Genomic DNA, 10,826 nt, shown 5'->3' on the forward strand with positions numbered 1-10,826 from the left:
CATTTCAAACCATCAAACAATTTATAAAAACTAATTTGAAAATAAATTAATTTAAATTTTATCCAACTCAATAAAAATTAAAAACATCACTATTAAAAATATACATATTAGATATAACCAAATCAAACTCAATACCTAAATAGACAATTCTTCATCCCAACTAAATAATTAAATCATACTCAAATACTCGTTAGTCATCAAAATTGTAAATGTAAAACCCTTAAATGGGTTGAAGTGTTAATAACTGCTGTTGAAACCTAATCATCGACCACCCATTACAATTAAGTGGATAATTAATTTTAAATTTTAATTCAAACTCACACATTTATTTTCTTCTGCTAATAATTTTCTCGAATTTCAACTAAATTTTTAGGTCAATTTATTCGAAATTTCTTGTTTTTTAATAATTGTTTGTTATATTTTATTGATAGTTATATTGTTTTATTTTGTTCTAATTTATGTCGAACGCCCTTAATGGAGTTCAAACAGGAGCTAAATATCATTGTCAATTACAAGGACATGCACCTATCTCTAACAACTTTATTGAAAAAATAAATACTTGTAAAATTTAGGAGCAATACTATTTATAGTCGCTCACTGTCGTCCTATGTGATATTCAATATGACGGTTTGTGATTTGATGTATTAATGTGATGATTTTTCTTACTTCATATATCAAATCACTAATAACCACATATATGCCATGTAGGACGACTGCGACAATGAGTGACTGCAAATAGCATTATTCCAAAAGTTAGTTTATGCCCAATATATAAATAAAACCAATTCCCTGGCGTGCAATGCATATGTGCATGAACTAAGGCCAGGAAATTGTCCATGGCTCTGACAAAAGTTGAGAATTTGAGACCAACAAAGAAGGAAATCAACAAGGGAGCATGGACGCCAGAAGAGGATCGGAAACTGGCGGAAGCCGTCGAAATCCACGGCCCAAAGCTGTGGAAGGCCATTGCCACCACCACAGGTCAAATGATATATTCATCAGTATACATGTATTAGCTTGAACAATTAAAATTTTCAATATACATACGTGTATATGCAGGACTGAATCGGTGTGGCAAGAGTTGCAGGCTGAGATGGATGAATTATCTTAGACCAAACATCAAGAGAGGAAGTATGTCCGACCAAGAGGAGGATTTGATTCTCAGGCTTCACAAACTTCTAGGAAACAGGTTTGGCTATCATTTGATATCTTGTTAATATCCAATCGATTTATCTTAAATTTATTGAGATTGAGACTGAGCGAGACTTAGTTTTTCGTTGCTGATGTTGGTTGTAGATGGTCGTTGATTGCGGGAAGATTACCAGGTCGAATGGACAATGAGATCAAGAATTACTGGAAATCCCATTTGAGCAAGAAGATTGATAAGTCAAATGAAGGGATTTCAAGTAAAGAAGAAGACTCTACGAGTGAAGAGCTAATGAGAGAAAAGATTAACTCATCTAACTTCAATGTTACTGGTTCTGATGAGGACTCAAAAATCAGCTTTGATTTGGATGATTTTTTTGATTTTTCCAATGAGAATCCTTCAACATTAGAATGGGTCGGCAAATTTGTTGAATTTGGCGGAGTTGATTAATTTGTGTTCAAGGAGTTGACGATATATTTAACATAGTTTGAAGGTCGTCAGTTTGTAAAATAGCAAAAATACTTTGATCATCAAATTAGCTTGGATGTCATAGTCCAGTTTGTAAATTACTTCTTGCTGAATTATGGACAGCAAAGCAATCTATAAACTCTCTCTCTTTCATTTTGGTTTGTGCGCGAAGAGTGTTATCCGATAAACCTATCGAAATCCAAGGAAAAATCCATAATAAATTAGAAAGCCTCCGATCAATGTCACATCGAGTTCTTTATAAAGAGAGCTCGATAGGTTGTTAATCCCAATTAGTTTTGTCCAAAAACTAGAAAATTATTACCATAGCAATTGACAGAAAGGTATAAATTCATAAACGCATCAAATCCATTTAAAGCAACATTACATGTCATTTCAAAACGAAATTTACCAAATATTTATTTAACTTAAATAAAAAGTTGAGTGACAGAAAACGTTCCCAACTTTTGAGCTCATTTACAATTCCATCCCCAATATTTTTGCCCCGGAAAATGGTATCCATTTTTCCGTTAGTCAACCCGTTTGACCAACATCCTTAAAAATTGAAAAGGGAAAAATTGTTCTTAATTAAAATATTACAAAAAGAAAATGAAAAATTCAGGGAAAAAACAATATTAAAAAGGAAATGAATATAAAAAACAATAAATAAAAAAACAAGTAATCTTCTTCATCGATCCCCTTTCCGCCATCACCGCCACCTCAGGCCATTCTAACGGAAATATGCAACCTCGATTTGCCGGAAAACAAGCAAATTAACGCCATTATAACTTAGCAAGAATCCAATTCTACACATTACCTTGAATTTCAAATATCAAGTTATATAGCCAAAAAGACTGCACATCTACGATGAAAGTCATTGGCTGAAAAGGATGATCAAAAGCATAATTAATTTTGATTTTTGATTTTCATTTGAAATTTTTCCTCCCTTTCGGTTCATTTCAAAACTTGGAATGTAGAATACTTAATTTTCGTTGGACTGCTGCAAGAATCAATCTTGAATCACTGCTTAAATTTACAGTACTTTGCAGTCTTTGGCATTCATAACCATGCATTCTCCTTCCATGAACAAATAAATTTAGCTAACTCTGAATGCAAATATCACCATAATTTTCTTAAAATAGCTACGCTTCCCCAAAGGATATCCAGATCACATTACAAAATGATTACATACGTAACCATTGAAACCAGGGAATTTGAACATGGAATGGAAGAGAAAACATAAATAAGATTATAACTATATTCTCTTCTCCAGATTGGAAATGCTGTGACACGTCAATTTTCTTGAAGTAAAAATATACACAAAAAACTGATACTCATTCGATTTTCGTAGAAATGCTCTCCGTGTAGATTGGGACTCTGTCTTTTTAAGCAACATTGGCGAAGGACGCTCAGAATGGCGGGGGAACCACGTCTGATGCATCTTTTGGGTGATGATTTGATTATCCATAATAATTTTCAGCAGCTCTGAAAGGTATTTAGTTTGACAATTAGTATTCTTTATATCATACAAGGTAAAATTAGTCTCACAAGTATAAGCGGCATGTTAGATATCTCAAATAGATGCATCTTTCTTACAACAAACTTGGTACTCATGAAATCTGAATAAAAATGCTCTCTGCATATTGACTTTGTTCTTTTCAAAAGACATCCAAAAAGGTAGCTCAGAATGACAGAAGGTTGAGCATATGTCGTCTGATGCATCTTGCAGGTGATGATGTGATTATCCATTGTCAATCAAGACGTGATATTTGCACAATTGTACGGCATGATTGTAGAAACAATATGAAAATAGTTGTATTTTCCCTCTATAGCTAGCCTAAATTATAGAGAATTGCTGAAAATCAGCATTGTAATAGGAAATGATTACCTATGAATCTCTATTTAAAGAGAAGAACGCGTTCAATGAAAATCATCAATCAAATTCCATCTTCCTTGTCATCCATAACTATTATCTCTAACAATTTTCGGCAGCTCTAGAAGGCATTAATTTGACAATTAGTAGGGTTTATGTCATGCAAGGCAATGAAATGGTAAAATTAGAATCACAAGTATAAGCTCCACTGCCAAAATTCTGCAAGTAAATATCTAAAATATCCACTATGTACAAATTCCATATGTAAAACAAAAACCATAACCGAAATCTCGTCTTTACTTCTCTTACACCTCTTCTACACTAACCCAACATCAGGTCGCATGTCTCAGATGATAAACTGAACAATTCGACATTCTTGCCCCTTCTTCTCTTATTTCTTAGACGTCATCCACATTGAGTTTTATTATTATTCCTCTCATTACACTATCTGCAGGTTTGTTAAGCATTACGTTATTACTGATTACATTATTAGATATTGCAACTTATATTTTTTACCACTTCAGAACTCAAGGAACCTTTCAAAACTCTATAACAGTGTTGAGCATTTTCAAATATATAGAGCTTAAGCAGAAGAACAAAGAGCTTTCCAAAACCTGATTTCAGCATTTCGAACAATACCATTTCAGAAAGATGAAGCAAGTAAACTTACTTTAAAGCTTTACCGCAGCCAGAGTTTATCTGTCAATATCATTTACAACAACAAAGGAAGCATTATTCCCAGAAAAATATTGAAGATAGAAGCTAAAAATAAAATAAACACAAAAAAGAGAGAAACACCAAAGGAGAAAGCATCTAAAAGAATTTGCAAGCCACCAGTAGTGTGTAACCATAAACTAGAAATGGTTCACTAAAATCGAGGCAGTTCAAGCTCAGTTTTATGGCAGCAAGTTGAAACCACATAACATTTCTAAACAAATAAACCCACACACTAAATTAAATGTTCAGCAGCCCAAAACATAAGTACATACCAAAAGCTTGTTTTAAAATAAAGGGTAATTAGCACAAAACATCCCTACCTTTCAATGTTTTTGTGGAAAACGTCCTTACCTTTCATTTTTTGACGGATTACACCCTTACCTTTCCCTTTTTTTGTGTAAAACGTCCTTCTGTCAACTCTCCGTTAAAATGCTCCGTTAAATCAAAAAGGTAATTAGCACAAAAGGTCCCCTACCTTTCAAAATTATTGTGCAAAACGTCCCTACCTTTTATTTTTTAGCATAATTAGCAGAAAAGGTCCCTACCTTTCAATATTATTGTGCAAAACGTCCATACCTTTCATTTTTAGCATTTTTACCCCTACATTTCACCTTTCATTGCGCAAAAGGTCCTTTTCATCCATTTTTTCAATAAAATGACGATTTTACCCTCCGATTGAAATAAAACAAAAAGAAAAGAAAAAAACTAATTAATTAATTGCAATCATAGTTCTAAATCACATTGAGTTTTATTATTATTCCTCTCATTACACTATCTGCAGGTTTGTTAAGCATTACGTTATTACTGATTACATTATTAGATATTGCAACTTATATTTTTTATCACTTCAGAACTCAAGGAACCTTTCAAAACTCTATAACAGTGTTGAGCATTTTCAAATATATAGAGCTTAAGCAGAAGAACAAAGAGCTTTCCAAAACCTGATTTCAGCATTTCGAACAATACCATTTCAGAAAGATGAAGCAAGTAAACTTACTTTAAAGCTTTACCGCAGCCAGAGTTTATCTGTCAATATCATTTACAACAACAAAGGAAGCATTATTCCCAGAAAAATATTGAAGATAGAAGCTAAAAATAAAATAAACACAAAAAAGAGAGAAACACCAAAGGAGAAAGCATCTAAAAGAATTTGCAAGCCACCAGTAGTGTGTAACCATAAACTAGAAATGGTTCACTAAAATCGAGGCAGTTCAAGCTCAGTTTTATGGCAGCAAGTTGAAACCACATAACATTTCTAAACAAATAAACCCACACACTAAATTAAATGTTCAGCAGCCCAAAACATAAGTACATACCAAAAGCTTGTTTTAAAATAAATACCTCCAATATCCCTGGATATGCATCACGATACCGAGAACACAGCATGCAAGACCCTTGTAAACAAGTTCATTTACAGTATCACCTCCATTCATCAAGGGTGGTATTGGCCTACATATCTGAGAATCAACAAATGGAGTCTGCACATTTCAACTCCTGCATCCATTTTGGGAGGCGTAACTTCAGAATGCTCATAACTTATAATCTTATCCTAGCTTAGTATTTCAGTAGAAAGATCAGCAACATCTTAATGTAGATATAAAATTATGATTCTATGCTCTTTATTGGCAATCATGTTAATCTCGTTTCTACATGCAATATCATCTGTATGGTTAATACAATCGATAGACATGAGCTCCTCGTCCATTTTCCTTTCTTGATCTCTAAGAGTCCGAGCATGATCATGAAGAATAGCAGCTACAGGAGTCAACAAGTACTTGGACCAATATAAAAAATCAGCCACGCGAATGTTGTCATAAGCATTCACCTGTATTCAAGGCAGTCACACATAAATCTGGACCAGCTTATTCCCCCTCCACCCATCACCCCTGAAACCCCAATTAAAAGAAAGAAAATCTGTCCTGTGGTAACTGAAGGATTTTAACAACATTAATTCATACATCCTGTACTGACAAAACAAGAAGAAAAGCCTCTGTGTAATAGTTCTAAATATAGATCAATAAATAAAACAAACCTTTATAGCTCGCGTACATGCTTCAAGCACCTTAACCATAATTTCCAACAACTAACCTGAAAATGAACTTGATGTTATCAATATGGAAGAAATTCCTATTCATAAAATAAATTGTCACGGCTTCCAATGGTGATTCACTCACATCATACGCAGGAAGGATTGTTCTCCCAGAGTCTAGGATTTCTGTTGCATATCGGCTACATCAGAATGTGAGATGTTGCAGAACCTCCAAACCGGAAGTATTGATTGGAGTGGTTTTGCCAAGTGTGACAAAATTAAAGTCCTCAACTTTATACCACTCAATAACATCTATTCCAGAGATTGTGCACGATGCAATTGCGACTTAATACCCGGGGAAACATTTTTCTCGGAAAGAAATAATCTCACCCTCTCCAGCCATTGAAGTTCTTGATTTGTTGGGGTCTCAAATGATATGAGACATAAGAACTCTTCAATGAAATTGGAAAAGAGATGTAACCCCAGTTCTTTAGAAATCATTAGTCAATCTTATTTTCGATATGGGTAACAATTAATGGAATCCAATTTTGACTATTATTTTTATATCCATAATAGTACCATGGCCAAGATACCAGCCCAACAGTACACAAAACTCATAATATCTGATTCAGGCCGGACGTACCAGTAGAAGTTCAAAAAGAATGCAGGGACAACAGTACTGCAACGTTTCAAAAACTGGATTCATAAACTGATAACAAATTTTCCTGTGCACTGTTGGCAATTAAGTTGCATACAGCATATAAAAAATACTAGAAGAGTATGGAGATCAGGGCCAAGGCATGGGCTGGACTCAGCTGAAAAGACCCAAGGTCCACATGAACCAATCCTATTTATGCCTCTAAGCTAGCACACACAGGCCTCATTGTCAAAGCCATGTTTCAAAAATTGGCTTCAAAAACTCTATATAATGAACTTCCCTGCACACTGCAGTGTTGATATCTCAAATGCATAGAAACTCGCTGAATAATTATCAGAAAATAAAACATACGAGGGTGGGATCCAAAAATCCCATTGAAAATCAAAACCATTCACGAGAGGTTCAAAATACTTAATTCTGGTAGATTTAGATTTCAATGTAAAAAAACATCTAGAAAAACTCCCAACTTATTCATCCGAGAAGGATGTGCATGTTACAGTATTTCCATAAAACCTTTCTTGAAGTGATTATCTGGGCCAACTGAATAATAGCAGGCCTTCAAACCAGTGAACAGCTACAATATTCTCCATTTAACCTGTCACCGGAATAAGTTGGTTAGATTTCTAAAGCTTGAAAGAAAATTGATTACGCTATAAGGTACATGCTAGACAAAATATTTGGAGATTCACGGTTTAAGGGTGATATACAAGGTTTTCTCAGAATCTTCAGCCAAAATATACAACAGGCCACCATGGAAATGTAGTAAAAATGGATAAAATCAGATGAAGATTGATAAGGATTTCATGGCCAAACTAGTAAGGACTGTCTTGGATGACAATTTTTATACTGTGAAAATAACGAGGGTGCAAATATTTATGCTAAAAATTTGATTGTATACCATTTGTGACTCCATACAGAACTTTAGGTTGTAGTACAATGGCAAATTTATTTCGTGTAGATGGCTAAAGTGACTTTATAATTTAGTAAAAATGCAAGGCTACATTACACTACACATGGCATAATTAAAATTTATATAAACAAACCATATAGGTCACTCATAATACTAAATTATGAGAGAGAAGTAAGATATGAAGTTCTTAGACAGATTTGATGACTAAAATACAGATGATTGTTTAATTAAGAAAAGAACCAGAGAAGAAAAGAGAGTAAAATAAGTACATACAGGAGACGGGAGAAAATAATGGGCACCCACTTGTCCTAGCTTAAAGAATAGAAAGAAACGCAAGGGGGGAGGAAAAAAGAAAAGAGACACAGGAATCTTTCTTCTTTTTCATTTTGTGTGCATGGCACACTCACAATGACAGAGAGCATCTGACTGGTAAAAGGGAAATGTAAGACAGAATGCAGCTAAAAATCAGAACAACATTTAAGATAAGGAAGCCTAGCAGCTTTAAATTACCAACCATTATGAGCCATCGTACATTGGCGATGTCCATAAGAAAATGAAAAAATATATTCATGCATCAAAGCATTAAGTTTATTACGACATAATTGATATCTTATTAAGAACCTGTTCTTACTTGGCATGAGACTGAATGACGGCCATCAAAACCTGTTTGTGGGCTGCAGCATTTGGGGCACATTAGACTGTGAAGCTAACTGCTCCGAACTTGGAGAAGGTCTTATCATGTGGCTTGGACCAGCTGGGTTGCCAGGCGCCTGTCTGCCCATCAGCTTAGCATTATTTGCATTTGTCTGAGACGGAACAGGCTCCATTGACGTACGTATCTGGGTAAGAATTTTATAAATGATTGGATCATATATTCCTCAAGGGAACACTACAAGACAAATTTCTGTGTTAAAAATATATCTCACCACATCCAAACGCTTTTTGTGGACTTCACTTGCTGACTGCAAGATATTCCAAATTCAACATCAATATAAGCGCGTAAAACAGCTGATCCAAGTACCGAGACATATTTTGCATCTGGTGTCATTTAAATTTCTCGAAAATTTATTACTGCAAACTACTATATCACTGGGTCACTGGAAGCAAGTCTGGAAAGTAAAAAACTAATGTTTAAACTTTTTATTTATTTCTTTAAAATGACTTCAAACATATTTTAAACTGTTTAAGATGGGAATCAAATTAAGTTACATTACAGAAAATTAATATTCTTGATATACTTCATAAATGTATTACCAATCCAAAAAATGGGTAAATGCTTCCTGATCATATCCAAGTAACAGAGTACTTCAAATATGGGCATCTAAATTAAGTTGAAAGGGTTATAGAATATAAAAGCAATATCTTAATATACTTCATAAACGTATGAAAATGCAAGATATTGGGTAAATGCTTCCAGACCTTATCCAAGAGTGACATACTTCATGGATTGGCAGGAGTTGAACATAGGGAGACCTAATTTTATTGCTATAACAAACACCTTGTCCATGCTGCATTAAGTAAAATTTTTGAATAGAGAACAATGCTTACATGCTCTGGGGCCTGTTTGCCATCTTCGCTAGAGTACCCTGGAATGGTCAATTTCCAGTTTTTCTCTGCAAAAGTTCCTTCCATTAGCCCAATGAAACAGACCATATGTATTGATATAATAACAAAGCGTAATATCAAAAGAATAGGATCGAGAATGTTAACAGATTATATAACATTGATCAGAATCCTAAACTTCAGCGGTGAATTGCTCTGTTTCTATTTGCAAGGTTAAGATGCTATATAAAGAAGCCCTGAAGCACAAACCTAGATGAAGCTGTACATCTTTGGCTTCCAGAGTTGAAGAATTCCGATGCTTTGCCAGGGTGCAAGCAAATGATGTAAGCTACGACAAGATATGATAGGATAAATCGTCAAAGGAACTTAGATAATTAATGTTTTAAGCTTGCAGATCACCAGCTCCTTCACCTCCACACATGCACACACCCCAAACCCATCTCAACATATAGATATATAGGAAAAAACTACACAATATTGGACAGTTCCTACATCACAACTAATTTCCGAACAGAATGAATAAAATCTACTCCTAACACATTCCTAGCCACGGATACCCAGGATCAATACTCTAGAGTACAATGGCATGATGTCAGATACCACACTTTTGGGCGGTACCAGCTCTACAACCACTTGAAACAGCTGACTTTGAACTGTTACCACCACTTCAACACCCACAAAAGAGAAAAACGAAAACGTAACAACATATATCCAAATTCGTCCAAGGAGGGCAGTCTTTCTTATGAATTAGTATCTAAATTGATCACGTAAAATTAACTCAGTCTATAAATCATCTTCAAGATTATTATATAACCAAGGGGGATGATCTCTTCGTCTGACCAAATATCAAAAGGAGCTTCAAAAAGCAAGATTTTTTGCAACTCATCCATAAAATCTTCAACTGATTGTGCATAATGAAGAGCACCAAGAATTAATATTGTAGACAAGACTGTAGAAAAAAATGATTGTAACACTGAATTAATAGTGCCATATAAGGTTTAATGTTAAATTTTGACCGAGTGATCATAAATGTAACAGATGTAAATTTGAGAAAATATTATCGCGAGAAAAAAATTTCAGTAATCATTGACATAATTACTGAAAATTTAAATGATTACAAGCATAATTAATGCATCCTAGAGAAATATTACCAGAATGTAATTGAATCGGCTGAGTTCTATCCGGATACACATGATAAGTCTCACTGAAATGTCTTGTGATTTTTTTGGCAGGGCGGTTGCAATAAAATAAAAAGAGTTTTTGAAAAAATAATTAAAAAAATATTAAATATGGTTCGATAATATGATATTGCAAAACATGGTATCGAGTGGGGCAATGGAAGGAAATGAAGTGTCAATTCTTGAACTATTGACCTCAGTTGTCGGAATAACAATTCTCGATCAAATGGGATAAGGTAAATTGGCTAATGATCCGTATTTAGTTGTTCCCATTGATATCACTTTT

At 34.3% G+C, this 10,826-nt stretch overlaps 1 protein-coding gene and 1 long non-coding RNA gene across 7 annotated transcripts; one reads left to right on the forward strand and one right to left on the reverse strand.

Annotated features, from left to right (window-relative positions):
• Positions 1 to 749: 749 nt before the first annotated feature.
• LOC111387767 (transcription factor MYB114-like) lies at positions 750 to 1,786 on the forward strand. Its single transcript, XM_023012355.1, has 3 exons — positions 750 to 981; positions 1,060 to 1,189; positions 1,297 to 1,786. The coding sequence occupies exons 1-3, from the start codon at positions 837 to 839 to the stop codon at positions 1,595 to 1,597; spliced, it is 576 nt and encodes a 191-aa protein (XP_022868123.1). The 5' UTR covers positions 750 to 836; the 3' UTR covers positions 1,598 to 1,786.
• Positions 1,787 to 2,837: 1,051 nt separating this feature from the next.
• Positions 2,838 to 10,035, reverse strand: LOC111387764. Of its 6 annotated transcripts, none has more exons than XR_002701455.1 (8): positions 9,612 to 10,035; positions 9,348 to 9,412; positions 8,726 to 8,761; positions 8,431 to 8,638; positions 6,377 to 7,484; positions 5,544 to 6,290; positions 5,200 to 5,228; positions 2,838 to 3,097 (listed from the first exon to the last, which is right to left on the reverse strand). It is a non-coding gene; the product is annotated as an uncharacterized LOC111387764 (long non-coding RNA). The 6 variants fall into 6 exon arrangements; XR_002701458.1 differs by lacking the exon at positions 2,838 to 3,097 and having other exon boundaries at positions 4,947 to 5,228; positions 5,544 to 5,696; positions 6,235 to 6,290; positions 9,612 to 10,032; XR_002701454.1 differs by lacking the exon at positions 2,838 to 3,097 and having other exon boundaries at positions 4,947 to 5,228.
• Positions 10,036 to 10,826: the final 791 nt, after the last annotated feature.

The sequence above is a fragment of the Olea europaea genome, unplaced genomic scaffold, assembly GCF_002742605.1.
Source record: "Olea europaea var. sylvestris unplaced genomic scaffold, O_europaea_v1 scaffold424, whole genome shotgun sequence".
NCBI classification, from domain to species: domain Eukaryota; kingdom Viridiplantae; phylum Streptophyta; class Magnoliopsida; order Lamiales; family Oleaceae; genus Olea; species Olea europaea.